This window comes from Biomphalaria glabrata, chromosome 1 (assembly GCF_947242115.1).
Source record: "Biomphalaria glabrata chromosome 1, xgBioGlab47.1, whole genome shotgun sequence".
Classification (NCBI taxonomy): Eukaryota; Metazoa; Mollusca; class Gastropoda; family Planorbidae; genus Biomphalaria; species Biomphalaria glabrata.
Genome location: NC_074711.1, coordinates 9,390,177 through 9,412,688, shown reverse-complemented (window position 1 = coordinate 9,412,688; position 22,512 = coordinate 9,390,177). Strand labels below are relative to the sequence as shown.

Below are 22,512 nucleotides of genomic sequence, written 5' to 3'. Positions count from 1 at the left end.
AAACGAAGCAATTGAAAGCACTTTCAGTGGCCAACGTCTCCCCTCAAACAATGTTTCTCCACTTTGTTGCTGCTATTGTACATACTTCTATTAATAACTTTTTTTGTAAAAGTCCAAGACAAGACGTTATATACAGCACAAATGATACATACTGTGCTACAATAAAGGCAGCAGACTTCGAGGGTATTTTACTTTTGTGTATCTAGGAGTGTGTCTTATCATGTGTGTTAAATATTTCGATCTAGACATCAGAATAATGTATTTCCGCAGATGTGACTGCAGCTAAACACTTCCATATCCCTGGTACTCACATGTTAATACGTAAACCTGCCCTCTTCTTTCTTGTGAACAAGTCAACGAAAAAGTGTGTTTGACGCTTGGTAAACATTTCTGAGGCTAAGAAACCAAGAAAACGACTGAACTCGGGGCTACTCTCCGAACCCCATTAGAAAAACTTTCAGCAATCCCCCCTAACCCTCTGCTGTCTTGGGATGAGGAAGCATTTCGTTAATTTTTTTTTATTGATTCATGTATTGTCATCGACTATGAATAATTCTGCAAAATTTCAACTAGATACGATAATGAAAAAAAACTTCTACAAAAAAATTGTACCAGACAGACAGACAGACAGCGTGAGTTAATATAAGCACATGAATTAGACGATATGGATGATATGCTCAGTCAATGTCTTGTTTAGTGCACTACAAATTGTACATTGAATCACTAAAGGTTTGTCATAAATGATTAAGATAAAATATTTTAAGTATGTTTCAAAGTTTTTACGGAGCGTGGTTACATTTGTTTTACTGTAGAAAACTTGCAACAAAAAAAAATCAGCATTTCTAATATATTTAAAAGTGATTTCAACTTTAACAACGCATTGTTATAATCGTATTCGTGGTCAATATAATTATTGAAAGTAGGCATGCTGGGATGTTCACATTGTTGTTTTGTTGAAATATGACTACAGACAGTTCCGTGTTATGAGTTCTAAATAAATAGAATACACATCCAAAACAGAAATGTTCAACGCTCTAATATAAATATGCGAACCATTCATAAAGGAGATAATAGAGAAAAAATATGAAGTTTGGTAATTTCTGCTTTTGGTGTCGGCATTTCGATCTGCACAGATCAATATAATCTAGACTTTAGATCTAGACCAAATGATTTTTTTAAAATTCTGTTTACCTTTAGAAAAAGTTTCCGATGGTAACCATTGACCATTTACACAAAGAGAGACTAAATTCTACTAGTCTAGATCTATAGCTAATGAACACATAGTATGTTAGACTCGAGAATAGTTCACTTTGTCTATCAACAAACTTCAATGTCTATAACGCAGTAGTTCTCAAAACACTTCCGTATGACTCTGAGACCTGGGTGCTCTATACGAGGCATCCAAGGCTCCTTGAACGCTTCAATCAAAGGATCCTACGCTCCATACTGTGCATACACTTGCAAGACTACTTTACAAATAAGTAGCGGAGTGTGGAGAGTCCCTACTGCTTCGCTGGGTCGGGCACCTATCCAGAACCGTACGATTTTTTTTTTTAATTTGTCGAGACTACAGGAGGATGACATAACTGGAAGTTCTACTCTAAAGAACTGTAAAGATCGACTCAGGAGCTATTTTGTACTCACTGGCATAGTGAAAAACAGATGATAGCAGATGGCCTATGAAAGAACTCCAATAAAAGTCACAAGAAACACAATTGAGTCTCAAAGAAAAGTGTTGGTCGAAGACAAGTGCAGAGGACCAAAGATAAAATAGACCCTCATCAGACAACAGCTATGTCTTTCTTAGATGTGGCGAAATATGCAGGCTGCAGATGGCTTAAATTAAGTCTATGTGGTCACGTGTTAAGCTCTCTTGACAAGATGGCGGTTGGTGTTTACACAGAGATAAAGGCACATTCCTCGTCCCACATGCTAGGACAAATTTGTACAAATGCTCTCTCTTCCCTAGTGCTATTAGAGCATGGAATGGGTTGCCTGAGCTAGCCAGGAAAACCAATGACTTGGCAGAAGTTAGTTCATTGGTTAATATGCATGACTAAATGCATGACGCGTAGGATGTAATTATCTTCTTTTTTGAAGCAACGTCTGTATTATATAAGATAAGATTTAGGGCATTCATCTTTAATCTTCGTAATCGAAGACAATACATTATTTAGACCTAGAGTAGACTACTGAAATGTAGATATTTGTCTGTGTTAAGTCTATTACCTTGAATTATTTCATGCTTTATAAACATTAATAATATGCCCTCTAGGCAAACGAACATCTTTCATTTCAGCATACTGATACCATGCAAAAAAAATGCAAGAAATATCAGCTAAACAAGAGCTAAGTGATGCCAAATAATAAAGATAAGGTTTGTCTTCCATTCCGAAGATTAAGAATGAGTGCTGTATTTCACCTGGCTATGCAGTCCTAGCTGGAACCTAGATCTACATATTTTCCAACACCCAGCGCAGACATAAGTGTTGACTGCTAAAAGTCGGTTTAGGTTCTATTTTCACTGTCTACGTCTGTAATCGGCTGTAGATTTCCTTTTGGTCTCAAATGTGTCTCCCGCGGCCTGAGTAAGACATTTCCATCTGTCTCGTTCATAAGCTACCTGCTGCTTGGTGCTCTCTTCTGTGTCAATTAAAGCAATCTGGAGCCTGAGCTGGCCTTTAAAGCGTTTGAGGGGTAGGGAGGGGTAGGGGCACCCCATTATCTAAAACAAAAGAAAACAACATAAGCTTTCTTCCGGTACGCTCAGAAATAGGACTATACAGTTGTTGTTTTTTTTTTATAAGGAAACCTCAGAATTTGCGCTATTCAGTTTTAGCTTTATCATCATAGGAATCCTTGGGCCTTAGGCCTCTTTTCTTTGCCTCTTTTTTGGGCTTTATGTGCCTCTTTTATGGGCCATCTTGCCTCTTTTGTGGTCTATACAGTTTACTCATGTACAATTAAGGAAATAAATAATAGCTTTAAAAAACGGAGTTTTTTTTTTAAATAGACAATTATGACGCCATTAAATTTTGTACTTCCATTTAAATTTATTCAAAATAACACCCTACGTCACCGGACTCCTTCAGTCTAGTTAGTCAGGAAGTAACATGGTTGATCATGCCGCTAAGCGTTGATTTTCTCAACCGATTTGTTTTGGACAAAATTGTAGATGTGATAGATGAACTGGAGAAAGACCATCATTACGGCTCATCGGTCAAAAACATCTCATCGCACTTCATCTTGAAATATGAAACACGACTGGACGAGTTCTGCCTAGGCGATATCGAGGCATCGGTCATTAGGGCACTGCATATCAAGATTGTTCAGAACAGTCTCCGTCTGAATGAGTACGGACGTTTCGAGAGAAACAACATTGAGATCTGAGGTAAGTATAAGTAGTTCTAGATCTGATGTAAGTGTGAGTAGACCTAGATCTAACGTTTCTGTAAGTAGATCTAGATCTGATGTTTGTGTAAGTAGATCTAGATCTGATGTAACAGTAAGTAGGTCTAGATCTAGATCTGATGTAAAATGTTTGTTTTGTAAAAATGTAAGTGTAATAGATCTAGATCTGATGTAAGTGTAAGTAGATCTAGATATGATGTAAGTGTAAATAGATCTAGATCTGATGTAAGTGTAAGTAGATCTAGATATGACGTATGTGTAAGTAGATCTAGATATGATGTAAGTGTAAGTAGATCTAGATCTGATGTAAGTGTAAGTAGATCTAGATATGATGTATGTGTAAGTAGATCTAGATATGATGTAAGCGTAAGTAGATCTAGAAACTAGAGCATTGAGATTCCTAACAAACGAATAGTCCCATTTGACTAGTATAGTTTCACCTTTAGTAAAATCACTAAATTTAGAAAGCCTTAGGATAGAAGACTCAAAAGTAAAGTAGCAGTTATACTTAAAACAGTGAAACATAACCTTCAAATACTGAAACAAAATCTATTAAAAATACTCAGAAAGACACAAAGATAAAGGCACTTTCCTCGTTCCATATGCTAGGACAAATTTGTACAAATGCTCCTTTTCCCTAGTGCTATTGGAGCATTGAATTGGTTGGCTGAGCTAGCCAGAAAAATCAATGACTCAGCTGAATTTAGGTCATTGGTTAATATTCATGACTAAATGCGTAAACCGTAGGACCTAATCACCTTTTTTTTTTTTGAAGTAACGTCTGTATTATATAAGAAGAAGAAGCAGATCTGATGTAAGTGTAAGATCTAAGCGATAAAGTGCTGGCTTCCGAGGGTCCCGGGTTCGAATTCTGGTGAAGACTGGGATTTTTCATTTCGGGATCTTTGGACGCCTCGGAGTCCACCCAGCTCTAATGGGGGAGGAAGTGATACCTGGGTGGATTTTACCGCAATTGTTTTTTTTTTAAAGCATTTACAAAGAAGAAAAAAAAGGTTACGACCTTGAGTTCGAGCTCGTGGCTCACGCCTCCTCAAGCCGACGTGCAAAACACTCTAATAGAGTGGTGACCTACAAAGCTTATACGACCACTTCTGTCAAGTACGGTTTCTTTCCCTTGCTCGATATACCAAACAAAATAATTAATTATCAATAGTTAATTAACTAATTGGTTAATTTTGTAAATTGATTCTTGTGTTGTCGGATAAAAGAAATAATTGTCCAACATTTCAGCTTGAGATTGGGTGCCGGAGAAATAGCGTGTACAAAAGGTTTAACTAGACACAGTCGATATAAGCTTTATAAAAATAACATTCCAAAACTAATTTAGCTCTAGAAAAACAAGTGTCATGGTTATTGATCTACCTATATGTGGATCTAGATGTTGTAGTCCAATTATCTTAAAGAACGAAATATCTAAAATATCTTTAAATCTCGTGAAATAGATCTATTGAAAAGTTGTTTTTTTTTAATTTGTATTACAAAGTATTATAAAATCTGTGTACAAAAGGTTGTGAAATTACCAATGTATTTATTTTCAGGTCTACCACACTGACCCAGCCAAACTGAGTGACCCACAGCCTAGCAAGTTCAAGGTCAGATGTATGGTTCGCAATGATGACCCCATGGATGTCAGTTCTGCTGGCTTCTGTCCTACAAGTGACTTGGCTAAAGTTCAACAGATTGTCTGCACTGCTATCGCTGAGGCCTGGGCTACACTCTACCAGTTTTTATCTCCTATTTGCCAAGATTTCATCCAGTGGTGAGTTTTATTTTAGCAATGGAAACTCTTTTTCTTACAACGCTTTAACAAATCTCAGTGCTCGCTTTATTGTATGAGTATGTGTGCGTGTATGTGTGTGTATGAGTGTGTGTGTGTGTGTGTGTGTATGTGTGTATGTATGTGTGTGTATGAGTGTGTGTGTGTATGTGTACTCTTTACTCAATTTTTTGTTTGTTTTTAAATTTCGTCTTCAGGCAGGTGAGCACTTGGACACTCCTAAAAAATTTGGCTAGCGTCTAAGAGGAAATTGTTTGGGACTCTTCTGTCTCTGTTGTGTGTTAACAATTGCTTGCAGAAACCTTCGTTAAGAGAGAAATCTAGTTTGATGAGTGGTGTCCATCTAGTTTGATGAGTGGTGTCCATCTAGTTTCACGGTAGGGAGCTCTTAACAGAATATTACTGATGATTGAAATTTTTTACTGATGATTGAAATTTTTTAAATTACGTCTTACATTTGATTTCTCTATCAATTACCAACTATTGACCATTAATGGTATGTTAAAGTCAACAACACCAAATCGTCAACTCGAGTACTATGTACGGGTGCATCACAAGGTTGTGTACTTTCTCCTGTACTGTACACTCTTTACACTAATGATATAAGAAGCATCTATGACTCAGTTAAACTCATTAAATTCGCTGATGATACTGCCATAGTCGGTCTTATTTCAGGAGACGAAACTCAGTATGGAAGCTCGATAGTAGAGTTTACAAACTGGTGCACTGACAACTCTCTAGAACTGAATGTCACAAAAACTAAAGAACTTATAATAGATAAAATAAAAAAATAAACTATACGTGAACTGCAAATAAATACAACATCTATAGAACAAGTAAAGGCATATAAATATCTAGGCATTATCATCAACAACAAGCTTTCATGGAAGACCACCTTGGAACTCTGACGACAAAGAAAACAGCCCAGAGACTCTTTTCTTTTTTTCGATACAAACTCAAGAGCTTTAAACTAAAAAAGAAGATCCTTGAAACTTTTTACCGCGCGACTATACAAAATCTGCAACATAAGGAATAACTTGTTGGCAAGGCAACGCCTCATCTAAACAGTAGCGACGTCTAGAAAACATCATTAAAAAAGCATAAAAAGTTACACTCACAACATTACCACATTTAAAGGAACTTTTTGAACAAAAGTGCCTAAGAAAAATCTAAAAAATCTTGGAAGACAACGGCCACCCGCTCCATCAGAACTACGCCAGGTCGTCGCGAAGTGGGCGACTGCTGTCAATCAACAAGAACGGAGCGGTACAAAAACTTGTTCGTACCTCACTCGGTCAGATTCTATCACCGCGACTCATTGATCAGGGAACATGAAAAGCACCAAGATACCTGTGTATAGTCACTGAATGAACTCTTTATGTTGTATCTGTTGTATTTATGTGTATGTTTCTGTTGTGTTGTCTTTATGTGAGAAACGAGTCCTTGTAATCACAACAAATTTCCGTAAGGATTAATAAAGCAGTCTTAGTCTTAGTCTTTTTTTTAAAACATCTTTTTTAAATTACACGTCTTACATTTGATTTCTTTATCAATCACCAACTATTGACCATTAAGGGTGACTTGGTCAAAGTTCAACATTCTGTCAGCACTGCTACTGTTGAGTGCCAGGCTACGCTCTTGAATCTCGTGCATGCCAAGCTTACTTCTGTCTAGTTGTGTTTGGAGTTTTTTTAACATGAATTAACTTTTTCTAATAAATATTTAACAAATCTCATTGCGAGCCTTTTTTTAAACTCAACCATTATTTTCTTTTTACCTTTGTCTCCAGGGCAGCTCTGTAGAGAAAGAAGAAATGAATAGTGACTGATGTCCAAGTTGAGGTCATGTTTTAAAGAAGGGTTGATTAGCCACTGATGCTGTTAAATACTTGAGTACAGACCATGAGCAAGCTCAAATGATTGATATTTGTATTTTGCCACTTAAAAGAAATATAAATTGAAAATATACGAATGCGAAATTTCATGTAAATGTTTACAAATTCTTAAACAATGAATAAAAAAGTTAAGCGGAATAATTTTTACTCTTCTTGCTTAGTTCCAAACTACTCATAAGATGTCATTAAAGCAATGTTGTACATGACTGGAGATAATATTTACTGCATTTATTATTCAAACAAGCTAATGTCGCATGACTGCCACAGACTTGCTGATCTCCGTATCGACAGTTCTGGGAAACCACAAATTCTCGACCTGTATGGTGGCATGTATGCCTACGCAAAACAGCAGGGTTTCTTTCCTGGGCTTTTGCAATGGATGTATCATAAATATAATAGTTCCTTTCAATTACAGCATTAATTATGGATAATACTGAATTGTTATGGCACAGAAATATGTTGATATAGAAATATTTATTACTGAATTTTAGGCTGGTTATGCTGTCACGTCTAAGGCTAAGCTGCTGGCAGACTTTCAAACAATGATCCAAAAACTTGCTGACAAAATCAAAACTTATTCTAGTGGTTGAGGTATTTAGTGACTACATTCTTCCCTTAAGCTAATTCTCATGAGACTGAAGAGGCCAATTCTTGACATACAGCTGCGGCCACAGGTTGGACATCTGTAATCACCAGACGCTGCTTTTACTTTCACCCTTCTTTCTACTTCTGGTATGTATAGCATTTGCAATCCAGGACCCTTCCTTAAGGCTTTCCTGCCTTCTATTAGATCACCATACATAATTTTTTGTGGCCTAAGACATTTAGATATTATAAATATGATTGCATTGACTGCTAGAATTCCACCACTATTACTCTCGAAAAGAACGAAATCTCATCTTTCTGAAGCATCTTGAGATGCTAGGATCCTTCTCTCTAGTTCTGCAGATGCTACAGTAAGATCTTTGGTATCACATTCAAAGACCGCATCACAAATGAAGAGACAGGGTTATTACAGCGATTGGACCCCACGATTGTCCGCTAACTACTGTAAATAAATGCAAACTAAAGCTCAATGGACATATTACGAGGTCTTCAGGGCTCGCAAAGACCTTCCTTCAGGGAACAGTACCAGGAAAAAGAAAAAAGACAGAGAAAGCGATGGAAAAATAACATAATAGAATGGGCTGGCCTGCCATTGAAAGAGGTTCTATCCATGGCAAAAGACAGAGAGGAATGGAAAAAGACGGTCGACAAATCTTGTGTGGTACCCCAACAATTCAACAGACTAAAGGATAGGTAAAGACCAATAGACTGTAGGGTGTGTTCCAGAAACTAGCTTTATTCTAATAAACACTCAATTGAAAAAAAAATTAAGTTATATATTTTATTTATTGAATGTATTGAACATCATCGAAGTCCATTCTTGTAGAATTGATTCTTCTTATCCAATTAAACAAAAACACGACTTGTGAAAGCCAACACACACAAAACATTTTACGCAAACTTATGTGACACCCTGTGGGTCCGTATGGTAAGCAATCAAGTAAAATGATGTTTTTTTTTAATAAATTTTTTCACTACCAACATGAGATTGAAATTAGTTTTGGACTCATGAATATTTCACTAGATACCTGTAATAGTACATCAAGTAATTCTTAATATAAGTGCACCAAAGTTTTGGTGACTTCATAATTAAGAAAAACGACGCCTATTACTAATCCGACGCGACTAACATTTGATCTTTCGCCTCAAAATCGGACACAACAGAATGAAAGAACACAAGTTACGGAGGCTAAAAATTGGGACAAGTGAACTTTGACCTTGTAGATTGTCATCAGAGAATGGTGACTATGACCTTCAAAAGTTCATACTCTGTCGAGAGGCCCGAACAAGTTACGAGGCCCCAAAACACATCTAAAGAAGAGAAAGCAGGATATTGAAAATTTTGAAAATCAAAACAAAACAATGCTTATATAAAGGGAGAGAACTCCGTCCTTAAATCTATTTCTACCAATTATGCACAAGGTATTTCCCTTATTCGATACCAAGCAAAATGTTTTGTTTGTACAATAAATAATTGGTGAAAGTATCAAATTGATCGTAGGATGGTTGTGGGAGAAATGACGTTAACAATTATTTAATGAGACTAAACCCAACAAATGTAGCCATATATTTGAATACTGAAGTATTAGTTTCCCTTGTTGCTATTAAAAAATAAATAATTATAAGAAATTAACTGTGTAATTGGTTACCTTTTTAAATTGATTCATGTCTCGTCCTTGTCAATGAATAATTGTGCGATGTTCCCACTTGATCCGAGAATGGGTTTAGGAAAATCACGTGTTAACACTTTTTACCAGACAAACCAACAAACAGAGTTGATATAAGCTTTGTAAAAAACTACATGTAAAGCTGGGAGAGCTGAGCTGTCTTATCTGGAAACCACTGCGCAGTTGATCTCAGATATAGGGCTACATATCAGAACCTCTCTGGAAACCACTGCTCAGTTTATCTCAGATATAGGACTACATATCAGAACCCTCTGGAAACCATAGCGCAGTTTATCTCAGATATAGGACTACATATCAGAACCCTCTGGAAACCACAGCGCAGTTTATCTCAGATACAGGACTACATATCAGAACCCTCTGGAAACCACAGCGCAGTTGATCTCAGATATAGGACTACATATCAGAACCCTCTGGAAACCACTTCGTAGTTGATCTCAGATATAGGACTACATATCAGAACCCTCTGGAAACCACTGCGCAGTTTATCTCAGATATAGGACTACATATCAGAACCTCTCTGGAAACCACTGCGCAGTTTATCTCAGATATATGACTACATATCGGAACCCTCCAATACAAAATTAGAAATAAGAAGATATTGATAACAAAATGGCAATGTAGAAAAAAAAGTTTTGAAATAAATAGACGAAAAAGAACGATGGAAATATGGTGATAATACATCTTTGTATTTTTAGAACTTTGTCCCATGACCCAAACTTCATCGTCTGGCTTGAGATATTTATTTGGGTGCAATAATAGAAATCCTTTTTATATAGTGGATCAACTTTAATCCAGAAGTGAAAATCATGTAAAAGATTGAACACACATTATAAATACACAATATTCACAATATAACTTAAATTTCAAACATAAATTCATAAACGGTAGGTTCAATATGAAGTATGAAATTATTTAGACTTATTCAACCAGTTTATGGTAATCCTTTGCAGCAGAGAATAGCTGCAGGGCAGTAAAGGTTTTAATGTGGAGGCTTACTTCTCCTAGATGTTTTGACCCTGTCTGGACGGATTTTAACGTTATGATTTTTTCTAGAATCATAGTATAGTTTAGTTATTTTAGTACATCAGTTACATTATGTACAGCAAGTAAGATTCCCCTTTCAGACCTAACGATCTATAGGGCAGATGATGTTAAGGTCATATGTTTCTCTGGCCACCTAAGGTCAGGTAACCATTAGAGCCCTGACAATCTCGAAATCCAAAATGCCAGTATTCAACTAGATTTCAACCCAGGACCCCAAGTTCGGTAGCCAAGCGCTTAACCACTTATGTACTGTAAAGCATTAGTAAAATCAGTGTTTCCTGTTGCCAATTGTAAAGTATTGGCTGTGAATCTATCCGAATCAATTTCGTTACATGCGCCCGAGTTCTTCAGTTGGTTGTGTCGAGTTGAGCAGAGGTTGCTGATATAGAGACGTTTCATCCTCAGAACCCTTTATGACATACATGTAACTTTTAAGATACTTTTTAAAAGGTTGTACAAAATAACAGAAGAAAAAAATGTTGGTTTAACATTTTAATAATCGTTTAAACAGATGAAAACAAAAGAGCATTCTCCATATTTAAAGACTATATTATAATTCAAATAATTAAAGAACATTTTGAACATATATATTTTAGATTTAAAAGTTTAATTAGTGAAAAATCACTCATTCTAGCAATGCAGTCAAGTATTCAGCATGTTATCTCCTTCAGAGCAATTCTTTGAGACACGACCTATACCTGGACATCAGTCAGCAACAATTTCTGCTTAGACTGCAGCCAAGTTTTCCCAAGTCTCACAGAGCTAACATCACTGTCTAGGAGACTAAAGTAAAATAAAGAAATGAAACAGAAACATACAATAACAAACAAAAAAAAAGATTTATAAAAAGAAATCACTTGGATTTCAACTTAATTATAAATAGCTTCTCTATGGATCTGAGACATAGACACTATACAGAAAGAAACTAAGGCTACCTGATGCTTGCGCTCCATCATGGACATACGGTGGCAAGACTGCATTACAAACGAAGTTAGGAAATATAGGCACCGGATATTTAGGCACCGCATATTTACGGATATTTAGGCACCAGGAAATTTACACACCCGGAATTTTAGGCACCCGGAATTTTAGGCACCCGGAAATTTAGACACCCGGAATTTTAGGCACCCGGAATTTTAGACACCCGGAAATTTAGGCACCGGATAATTAGGCACTTTTTGACAATGTGAAAAATTAGGCACCGGATAATTAGGCACTCTTTAATTAGCGACCTTAATTTTGAAAATAATTAAAAAATGTTAACGTATATTTTATCCTTTGGCCATGGGCTATCGGTGACGTTATAATAAATAGCCACTATAACGATTCTAACTAAAGAAAAGCTGACATAGGTAGCAGTGCAGACAGTATGCTGAGCTTTCGCCATGCCACCTTTAGCTACAACAGTGGTAAATGTAATTAACAAATATGCTCACATCGGCTTCAAAGTGAAAAAAAAAATATTTAAGACAAAGGCTTAAATCAACAATATAGGTATAGTAATAATCTAATCAGAGCGCCCTACCGTGAAATGAGCTGGACACCAGTCAGCAGATTTGATTGTTCTCTTAATGCAAGTTTCTTCCAAACATTCTTGAAAACACAATCTCAACCTGGACAGCAATTTCTTCTTAGACTGCAGCCAAATATCCGTGAGTGTGAAAGTGGTCACCTGCCTGAACATAAGAGTGGAAACAGAAGAAAATATTGAGTCATAAGTACAACCAAAAAATACACACTTACATACACACCTTCACGCAAATACGTTACTTGCGCCCGAGTTTTCAAGTTCTTGAGTTGGTTGTGTCGAGTTGAGCAGTATTTGCTGACAAAGAGACATTTCACTACAACCAAAAAAACACACACTTACATACACACCTTCACAGAAATAAAGCTAGCACTAAGATGTTTTTTTTTTAAACATTATAAGAAAAGAGTCGCCATTGCTAAAAATAAAAACTCACCACTGGGCGAAATCAATCTTGGCGTACATGAGATAAAACTTGTAGAGAGTAGCCCAGGCCTCAGAAGTAGAGGTGCAGACAGTATGTTGAACTTTAGCCAGGTCACTTGGAGAACACGGGTCAGTACAACTGACACCCTTGGGGACGTCACCTTTGCTCAACATATTGCTGACCTTGTGCTTGCCTTGGTGTAGGTCACTCTGTTTGGCTGGGTCAGTGGCAGTACCAATGTGACAGGCCTGCGAGCATATATAACAGTAACTACACAACGTTTTGGCCAAGTAGATTCTAAAGTATTTGTAGTTTTAAAAACGTTTCATGGGGTTCTTGCATGTAACTAGATTCAAGCATTTCTTTTTAATTATTAGATAGTCGGCCTACATTTAGATCAATAGTAAAGTTTCAAAATCTAGATTAGTTTTGAATTGAAGATTTGATTTTAAAGAAACAAAATGTTTAATTTTAACTATAAACCATACAGACTATAGGCCTACATCCAATGCTGTCAGTTAAGCTTGTTGACACTTGAAAAAATCCTAGCTATGTCTCTTCAAATTTGCCCTAGCAATCTAGATCTAGAGTCCAATCTAGACTTTGTATCAATGATTCGTGACTTAGTTTACTTTTGATACCATTCCCACTATGTTATACAATCGTATTCATAATGTATAGATCTGATATGCGTGATATCGTTTCATTGTCAGAAATTGAACAAGTGTCTGTCATCTTATGTAAAAAAAATAAACGTCTGCATAAGTAGCCAACTTAAATAGACCCCCCCCTTCCAGCGGACAACGGCTTTGTCTGCATCAGATGTGGAAAAATAACTGGATTTGTGTGGCCATGTTTAGCACAGCACTCATCCTTAATCTTAAGAGTCGAAGACGGTACCAAATACAACTTTCATCGAATAATCAAATAACAAATGAATGAGATATTATCATTGACGCTCTTTTAATTTACTTTTCTATTGCGTATCCATCATATTCAAGTATTATTATAAGTTTTACTTATATACAACATTTTGAAAAGCATGTCGGAGTACGGACAAAAGTAAATGAGTCCAGACTAGAATAAAATATATTACTACTAAGCTTTAACGACGTTGGTGCGAATGTTGAGCTTGTTTTGTTTCACCAGACAGAAATAAATTATAGCTTTTATAAAGCGCTACTTTCTTGCTTATAGCATGCTCAGAGCGCTATGGTCCAGTCTCATTTGTGGACCAGGGGGGAGGGGTATCTGGGAGAAGGTTTTTCTGTGCTACCTTTAGGCGCTTAGACCCTGCTCGAGTCGGGTGTCGAACCTCGAACCCTCTTCATAGGTAGCCAAGTTCAAGCGTACTTAGCCTCTCGAACATGGCAGCTATTGCTAGAGCACAACGAATGTTATCTGTATCAGGTCTTCTTCTGTATTGAGACTTGATAACTAACAAGCTAGAAAATTCTGTTTCGCAAAATGTGTAGTTGGAATTTGGAAATAGAAGAAAAGGACACAAAGAAACGGAACGGAATATCACTGCAAGCACTTGATCCAACATCATGGACATGGAAATGAAATCAGTTCCAGCTGCATTGCCAGTAACGAACTCAATAACTCTTCCTGAGATATGGACTTCTGAGCCCGGGGAGAGTGTTTAATCAGGGCCACGAATATTTGCACGTTGGGCTGATGGTGATAAAAGATTCTCTTTATCGCGAGACACCCATAAGGCGCGGTGCCTGTGGTGATCGCCCCACTCGCTACCCTCTGAGTCTAAAGTCGCCTCATTTTAAATCTAGATCTAGATTATACATGTTTTCCATTATCTAAAGTAATCACATGGGTTTCATAATATCATTACATCTAGATCTAAATCTGTTTCTTTATTGTTAAAAATGGCAATAATCTCTTCCATACCTATTGTAATATTATTTAATCTACAGGTGTGGATCTAAGTCTACCATGCATCTGTATAGCCTCTAGCCTCAGGCACTGCCTAGATCTAGATCTAGTAATATAACGATGAATCTTACCATAAATCTAGACTAGAATGCAACCAACTTACATTAAGCGTAGTTTCTCTCGTACTTGCCAGCGTTGTTGACAAAGAGTTTGCCCTGCATGACTTTGATATCGAGGGCCAAATAGACCGCCTGCTCAATGTCTCCCAGTAGGTACTGATCAATCTTTGTCTCATGCTTAAGAAGCATGTGAACGAAGACTTTCTTGGCCGGTGCACCATCGACATACTCTGCTTCCAGATCTGAAATCGCTTCTTCCACGTTTAGCAGAATGAAAGTCTGAAGAAAATTTAAATTAATGTTTTCCGGCATGGCTAACCATGCTGCTCTCTTCCTATTTGATGTTGCTTCTTGCAGTTGAAGTACTTCAATCACGTGGGTTGTTACTGTAACAACTTTGAGGAAGTACGTAATGACATTACGCCATGTTTCTTTCTCATCAAATCCAGCAATTGGATGCTATTTTTTAATTACGCATGCGCAAACGATATCGGTCTATTCCTGTCAAAAAGCGGAAGTCTTCGTTGTTTATTTGTATTTTAGACAATTTAGATAATGTGTAGTATTATACTCTGGCATCACTTTGAGGCCTCATTGAATCAATATCTTGAAAAAAAATATGACGAGAAACCCTCCCCCCCTCCCCAAAAAAAAATTGCTTATTTAGTTCTTAATGACAGAAATTCAGAGATAGAATTATTCAATAGAGACCAATTAGTTATAAGATCTAGATCTAGTATGCCTATCATCTAGATCTAGTCTAGTGCGGAGTTTAACTTCCGCCATTTTTATGAGTAAAAAAAAATGCCTTGAGATTTTTTCGTTTTTGATTGCGTCACTTTAGCTTACGGTTATCGTCAGAAACTTGTGTAAAATGTCCTTATTTCTTTATCAAACTTCTAGTTCCGTATTATTTTATCTAATACAAAATGGCTATTTCTTTGCTACCATCCATGGCGGATAACAAAGAAATAAAGCAAGCTTTCTTGGTATATTTGATGTACAGAATATACTATAATATAGATTTAAAAGAGTTTGTTGATAAATTATGTATTTTAAAAGGTGGATATATATATATAAGATCTTTATAATATTTATTCCTAATTCTTCTTCATTGTCTTTGTCCCAAGGATTGACTCGCAGAGTCTTGAAACTCTCGCCCCTTTGAGGCTTGCTTCCATCTTCTTTTCTGAACAAACTGTTCTGTCTGGGAAAACGCCAAGCAAATGTACATTTGTTACATCCCTATTATTTATGGCTAGTATCCCATAATCCTTCACTGCACAACATCAGCCATGCGGGTGTCCGCCACAAACAAACGGCTCCTTGAATATGGAAAGTGGCTTGTTTGTTAGGGCTTTCTTCCATCCCCGCCAGTGCAATGAACTCTGTCCTAAGGAGTCCCAACGGGGGTTATGACTCGCTTCAATATTGGCTTAATCGTCTCCTCTAGCGACCGTTTCCACCCGAGCGCCACGATATGTTGCGTGTATATCTTCTCAAAGTTGTTTTTAAATGTCTTTCAATGAAATTGTTGTGATTCGTTCCTGGTCATGACACATTCATAATTTTTGTGTTAACCATAATTTAGAAGAAAAAAAAAGCTTTGGAAACACAAATTCAGTGACGTCAGTTACGTTTGCAATTACAAAGTTCTCAAATGCGTAACCCGTGGTCATTGTAACAGAGCTCCATCCTTCTATTTCAGAGCCCATGTGCTACTAGGCGTTCACATTTACGTCAGTTAAGGCAAGATGACGCCTGAGCTGGTCTTTAATATGCGTTTTCTGGGGAAGGGGGGGCTCTGTTACGCTATCTACGCCCGCATCCTGAGGACCATCGGCACTTGATGGAGCGTAGGCACCTTTAATGAAAGAAAAGGAGCCTTAGTTGCTTTCTGTAAAACGTCCAGGCCTCAGATCCGTACAGAAAGGTTGAGAGAACCACTGCTCATTTTTGTCGGCATTTCGAGCGATTTACTCTGTCACACTCTCGCCTGAATGCGCTCAAAAGCGCGGCTAGCTTTAGCCACCTCCGATGTCTAAGAAAGATTTCTCAGGAGAATTTGCTTGACCATAGAACAGAAATAACTGCAATCTTACGGAGCTGTCACAACAGCAAAATAATCCCAAACATGATGGGCGGCAGATGTAGTCGCTATGCCTGAAAATCGCCTCCACAAACGACATTTTTAATGGGGAGCTGAGTGCGAGAAAGCGCTCTCTGGGGGGGGGGGAGTGGGTCAACACAAGTGCTACAAACTACAAAGACACCCCCAAGAGCTCCCTCAAAGAGTGTGAGATTGACATTCACGGCTGGGAGTAGCTAGCCCTCGATTGGTCCTCATGGCGTGAAGTCATGAGTGATGGGAGGCAAGGAGGTAACTCATCAGAACGCAGATCTCAAAAGAAAAAAAGTAGATAAGAAAGAAGAAATGAATTCCTGCATCAGACCAAATCAGACCCTTGCCATGTATGTGGCCAGCTAGTTAAAACGAGGATTGAACTCCATCTACGAGCTCATAAGAAATGTGCTCATCTTCGACTACAATATATACAAACTATGAGATGTCATATTTGCTTTCTTCATAACCTTTAAATTATCTCAGTCTTAGTAAGTATGTGTGTGTGGGGGGGGGGGAATTAGGCCATATGCGTACACGTAGCAGGGGTATTGTGTGACCAATACCAACAATCTCCAAAGAGATGTCAATAGCCCATAGATATGTACCGAAGTACTCATGCAGATCAAAACTGAAATGCAATAACTAATCGCTCTATCCACCAAAACACCACACAATTTGAACTCAACAAACTAAAGTTAATATATTATTTATTGAATGTGCTAAACAACATCTGAGTCAATATTAAACATCATAGTAGTGGAGGCTTGTAGCAATAAACACAATGCGTAAATGTATACAATATTGTATATACATTCGCACACTAATACACACACACACAGCCCTTTGGTTAAACATACATGCTTAAAACACAAACTTCCTAAACACACAGACAAAATTATTTTAAAAAGAACACAACTTTTTAACCCATATATAATTAACGGTAGTTTTAATCAATACATTTACGGCTAATAATTAATTATAGCTTTTATATAGCATGCTCAGAGCGCTATGGTCTAATCTTATTTGTGGTCCAGTGTGGGGGAGGGGGGTATCTGGGAGAAGGTTTTCCGTGCTGCCTTTAGGCGCTCGGTAAACAACAACTCTGCTCGAGTCGGGTGTCGAGCCTCGGGCCCTCTTCATAGGTAGCCAAGCAAAGTTCAAGCGTACTTAGCCTCTCGACCACGCTACCCACAATAGAGAATTGGAGGCACGCGGGAATCCAGAGAGGTAAAGGGGGACATAGATAAAGAGAGAACTAAGGAGATAGAGAGAATGTGCAATAAGTAAATGTGGATGCTAAGAGAAATGTGGATGCAGAAAGAAATGTGAATGTAGAGAGAAATGTGGATGCAAAAAGAAATGCGAATGTAGAGAAAAATGTGGAAGCAAAAAGAAATCCGAATGTAGAAAGAAATGTGGATGCTAACAGAAATGTGGATGCAGAAAGAAATGTGAATGTAGAGAGAAATGTGGATGCAAAAAGAAATGCGAATGTAGAGAAAAATGTGGAAGCAAAAAGAAATCCGAATGTAGAAAGAAATATAGAAGCTAAGAGAAATGTGGATGCAGAAAGAAATGTGAATGTAGAGAGAAATGTGGATGCAAAAAGAAATGCGAATGTAGAGAAAAATGTGGAAGCAAAAAGAAATCCGAATGTAGAAAGAAATGTGGATGCTGAGAGAAATATGGATGCAAAAAGAAATGTGTATGTAAAAAGAAATATGGATGCTAAGAGAAATGTGGATGTAGAGAGAAATATGGATGTAGAGAGAAATGTGGATGTAGAGAGAAGCTGAGTGATGTCGGGATATAGAGAAAGTTAGGGGAGGGGGGTGCAAGAGTTTTCTCTATTATGTAAAATGAAAAACACAAACATATAACAAGTATATCCCATAAAATAAACACCAGGCCTATACATGCATCCATGTCAAAACGACCATTTTAAAAGTCAATAGGCCTACATATACATCTGTTCACATTTTCAACTGCTCATTTCCATCAGGTGAAAACATCAACCCAAAGAGCCAGATACTTCCCTAATTAACCTGTACCAATATACTCCAATAAATAAACTTGTCAATAAAATATCAATTTTATAATGTCTATAAACATTTTGAAATATGTGCAGAGATGGACATATAAAAATAACATAAAACATCAGCCTCCAGCCCATTTCAACACTCGGACACACACAAAAGCACACACTCTGACCAGCATTTAAAACAACCGAGATCTCAATATTTTCATTGATTACTGCTCAAGCATTATACTCAAGGCACATAAAAGAAATCAAACTACTAAACATCACAGTGTCTATGTTAGCTATAAATTACCTCGTAAGCTAATAATTACCTTGTAAGTTATAAATTACTTTGAGAGCTTTAAATTATCTCAATAAGGAAATAAATGCCAAATTCAAAACACTCTGCTCTTGATGCTCCGGGAAACATTATGTTTTTATTATTGCTTTGCCAATGTCATGTCTCAAACAAAAAAAAAAAGATAAGATATAGACTAGTGCATAGTTCATAGCATCTAGCATCAATTTTAATGCTTTTAATGCTAATCATTATATAAAAAGTATTGCTGCAATAATAATACATGACTATTCAAAAACCTTCTAGTGTAAACTAGGGCTTTTTGTTATCGATGTGAATCACTCCGTGCATAACTGGCTTGGGCTGATCTTTGACGACTTTGGAACTATTTTTGGTCTCTGTATTGTTCAGTGGGACTAGGCGCTTAGGTTGAAACAAACTTGAATACTCAGCGTCAAACTGATCCCTTCCATCTGTCAGCACGGCCCAAAACGGGCACCCCTCGTGACCTCTTTTCTTGACACACGAGCTGTAGTCCATGTAGCTGTCCGTGATCAGCCGTTTCTTTCTGCCCACCTGGTTGAAGTGGACGCCCCTGATGGCCGCGGGGACCATGCCGTAGAGGAAGACATCGTCAATCCAGAAGAAGTCAATCTTCTTTCCATAAGAGTACATCTGCTTGATGAGGTCCGGGGTGACGATGGCGAAGAAGCCGGCGCAGTAAGGGAACGGGTAGCTGGAGTTGGGAAACAGCCCGCGCTCCACCTTCCATTTGCCGGTCCTCCCAACCACCGCGTGCTCCCAGACCTGGCAGTGGATGGAGTTGGTTTTGACACTGTTGCTGAGTTTATTCCAGTAAGTGTTAAAGAACTTCCGGACGTCCAGAAAAACGTCATCGTCCATTTTAATAACCATTTTGACGTCTTTGCAAGTAGTGTTCAGCCAGCGATATCCCATGACAGCCTGGAGGTCAGAAAGTTACAATGAAAAGATTAAAAGTAACTTGAACAAGAAAAACAGTTAAAAATATTTTTTTTTTTAAAAGACCAGAGACCTCCTTAATGGGATGATGATCTTATCTTATATAGTACAGACGTTACTTCAAAAAAGAAGATGATTACGTCCTACGCGTCACGCATTTAGTCACGCATATTAACCAATGACCTAAATTCTGCCAAGTCACTGGTTTTCCTGGCTAGCTCAGGCCACCCATTCCATGCTCTAATAGCACTAGGGAAGAAGGAGTATCTGTACAAATTTGTCCTAGCATAACTGCGATGTATTATAAAACAATGGAACATTTTCTTATCCCGCCCCTCCGCCCTTGTCTCCGAGAAAGAATCCTGGTTAAGCAAATGTCTAGATCTAGCACACTTTATAATATTTCAATGATAAGCCTTTAGATCTAGACTTAGAAGACGATGCGCAAATGTTCCTGAACATTAAATCAGAAAAGTCTTGCATTCGGAAATTGCCAAAATCGATAGTCACTTCAAGAATGCGGTAGTCCTTTCAAAACCAATGTTGAATCTAGATCTATGCCTACATCTTAAAAGACAAATTTTAATTTTCTTTATTTTTTATTTTAAAAAAATATAACTGTCAAACTAATGCATTTCCCCTTTCTCAGTCATACACATCAACTGTTAAATGTCTAGATAAATCTTTAGAGCCGTTTTTGAGATCAGTGTACAGGTTCCGCCCTCTACCCACCCTCCACCACGTTCTGATTTGAATGGAGGTAGTGTGAAAAGTTGCTTTTTTTTAAAATAAATTTCCTCTTTGTGAAGCTGATGATGGTCTATAAACTCTCATTTTTTATATTTCTTGTAAGATTTCATTATTGCAACTTGTCTTTCCAGTGAGTTTTCAACAACCAAATTCTTCTATGAACAGACCAGCTAAGGACTGCTACAAAAGACAGCAAGTGCCTGAATGTAATATAACAATCTCATTTCTTTAAAGTCTGTTAATTATTAGTTAACAAATGTTAACATTTAAAGTTTGGAGTGTGGGATCTATTCAGGAAGAACCAGGAATCTGGAATATCAAGTTCTACATTTTCTTTATATTGTGATTTTTTTCTTGCTATAAGAACATAGCTGGAGATGGTATTCACGTGTGGATAATATCTAATAAAGGCGGCGTCCGTGTGATCATGTGGTCAACACAATGCCAACATTGCCTTCTCATTTCTAAACAAATGGATCTAATTCTAAATGATCTGAAGAAAATTCTAGAAACACGAAATCTCTTCTAGATATACCGACATTTGAACATGAGGCCCGACATTTGAACACGAGGCCCGACATTTGAACACGAGGCCCGACATTTGAACACGAGGCCCGACATTTGAACACGAGGCCCGACATTTGAACATGAGGCCCGACATTCGAACACGAGGCCCGACATTCGAACATGAGGCCCGACATTCGAACATGAGGCCCGACATTTGAACACGAGGCCCGACATTTGAACACGAGGCCCGACATTTGAACATGAGGCCCGACATTTGAACACGAGGCCCGACATTTGAACACGAGGCCCGACATTTGAACACGAGGCCCGACATTTGAACATGAGGCCCGACATTTGAACACGAGGCCCGACATTTGAACATGAGGCCCGAGATTCGAACATGAGGCCCGACATTCGAACATGAGGCCCGACATTCGAACATGAGGCCCGACATTTGATTTTGAGACCCGACATTTGAACATGAGGCCCAACATTTGAACATGAGGCCCGACATTTGAACACGAGGCCCGACATTTGAACATGAGGCCCGACATCTGAACACGAGGCCCGACATTTGAACATGAGGCCCGAGATTCGAACATGAGGCCCGACATTCGAACATGAGGCCCGACATTCGAACATGAGGCCCGACATTTGATTTTGAGACCCGACATTTGAACATGAGGCCCAACATTTGAACATGAGGCCCGACATTTGAACATGAGGCCCGACATTTGAACATGAGGCCCGACATTCGGACATGAGGCGTGAAGATGTGTGACGATAGCAATAAAAAGTTGTATCAAGATCTTCACCTTCAATGTCAGATTATGGTAGGTATCCAGGAATACTCCCAGCACTGTGTCCCCAAACTCCATGTTCTCTCGTTCCAATTTCAGAGACAACTCCGCAGATTCTACTTGACCAATCAAAAACACTACCTGTCCAAAAAGAAAATAAATATATTGTTTTAAATTTCGGATTTCAGACTATGAGAACAAAATTATTTTTTTTAATATACTTAATAAAAATAGGCCTAGTAGTTATGTAAATTATATTAATTTAACGTGAGCGGAGGCTTATTTTTTTTTATCTAATAAATGTTACCTTAAAACATATTTGTAGACAAAATTTGCTTTATTTTATTTCTGACCAAATGTGGATGGAAGGTTTGAATAAGCCTTTTGGTTTTCAGCCGTACAATTAAAGAAGAGGGGAATAATTCCACGTGACTACACAGACCCACAGGTGACCTACATATTGTGTCCCTTCAAAAAAAATTGACCGGCCATTGCTTTAAGTTTTCTTTGCTCGTGTCTTCGTGTCTACTTTTGGTCTCAAATGCATGTCAAACAGTCTTAGAATGGGATCTCTAGCTGTCTCTTTCGGAATACATTTACTGAATGTCCACATACAGCATTCA

General features: G+C 37.8%; 3 protein-coding genes across 6 annotated transcripts in view; 1 reads left to right on the top strand and 2 right to left on the bottom strand.

The window, feature by feature from the left end:
- Positions 1 to 3,064: 3,064 nt before the first annotated feature.
- LOC106065388 (uncharacterized) lies at positions 3,065 to 7,246 on the top strand. The gene is made up of 4 exons (XM_056020763.1): positions 3,065 to 3,391; positions 4,971 to 5,191; positions 5,407 to 5,586; positions 6,999 to 7,246. Exons 1-3 carry the CDS (start codon positions 3,350 to 3,352, stop codon positions 5,450 to 5,452), a joined length of 309 nt encoding a protein of 102 aa, XP_055876738.1. The 5' UTR covers positions 3,065 to 3,349; the 3' UTR covers positions 5,453 to 5,586; positions 6,999 to 7,246.
- A 3,672-nt stretch (positions 7,247 to 10,918) lies between these two features.
- Positions 10,919 to 14,852, bottom strand: LOC129924621 (uncharacterized). 2 transcript variants are annotated; one of them, XM_056020751.1, is made up of 4 exons: positions 14,453 to 14,852; positions 12,406 to 12,644; positions 11,967 to 12,117; positions 10,919 to 11,224 (listed from the first exon to the last, which is right to left on the bottom strand). In XM_056020751.1, exons 1-4 carry the CDS (start codon positions 14,633 to 14,635, stop codon positions 11,210 to 11,212), a joined length of 588 nt encoding a protein of 195 aa, XP_055876726.1. In that variant the 5' UTR covers positions 14,636 to 14,852; the 3' UTR covers positions 10,919 to 11,209. The 2 variants fall into 2 exon arrangements, with proteins under 2 accessions (XP_055876726.1, XP_055876722.1); XM_056020747.1 differs by having other exon boundaries at positions 10,919 to 11,216; positions 14,453 to 14,851.
- Positions 14,853 to 17,223: 2,371 nt separating this feature from the next.
- Positions 17,224 to 22,512, bottom strand: part of LOC106065384 (beta-1,3-galactosyltransferase 5-like) — a 38,027-nt gene continuing 32,738 nt past the window's right edge. For all 3 annotated transcript variants that reach the window (XM_056020729.1, XM_056020738.1, XM_056020734.1), the window contains exons 4-5: positions 21,905 to 22,030; positions 17,224 to 19,814 (exon numbers count right to left, since the gene is read on the bottom strand). In XM_056020729.1, the coding sequence (XP_055876704.1) occupies positions 19,164 to 19,814; positions 21,905 to 22,030 (777 nt within the window). In that variant the 3' untranslated portion in view covers positions 17,224 to 19,163. The remainder of the gene's footprint in view (positions 19,815 to 21,904; positions 22,031 to 22,512) is intronic.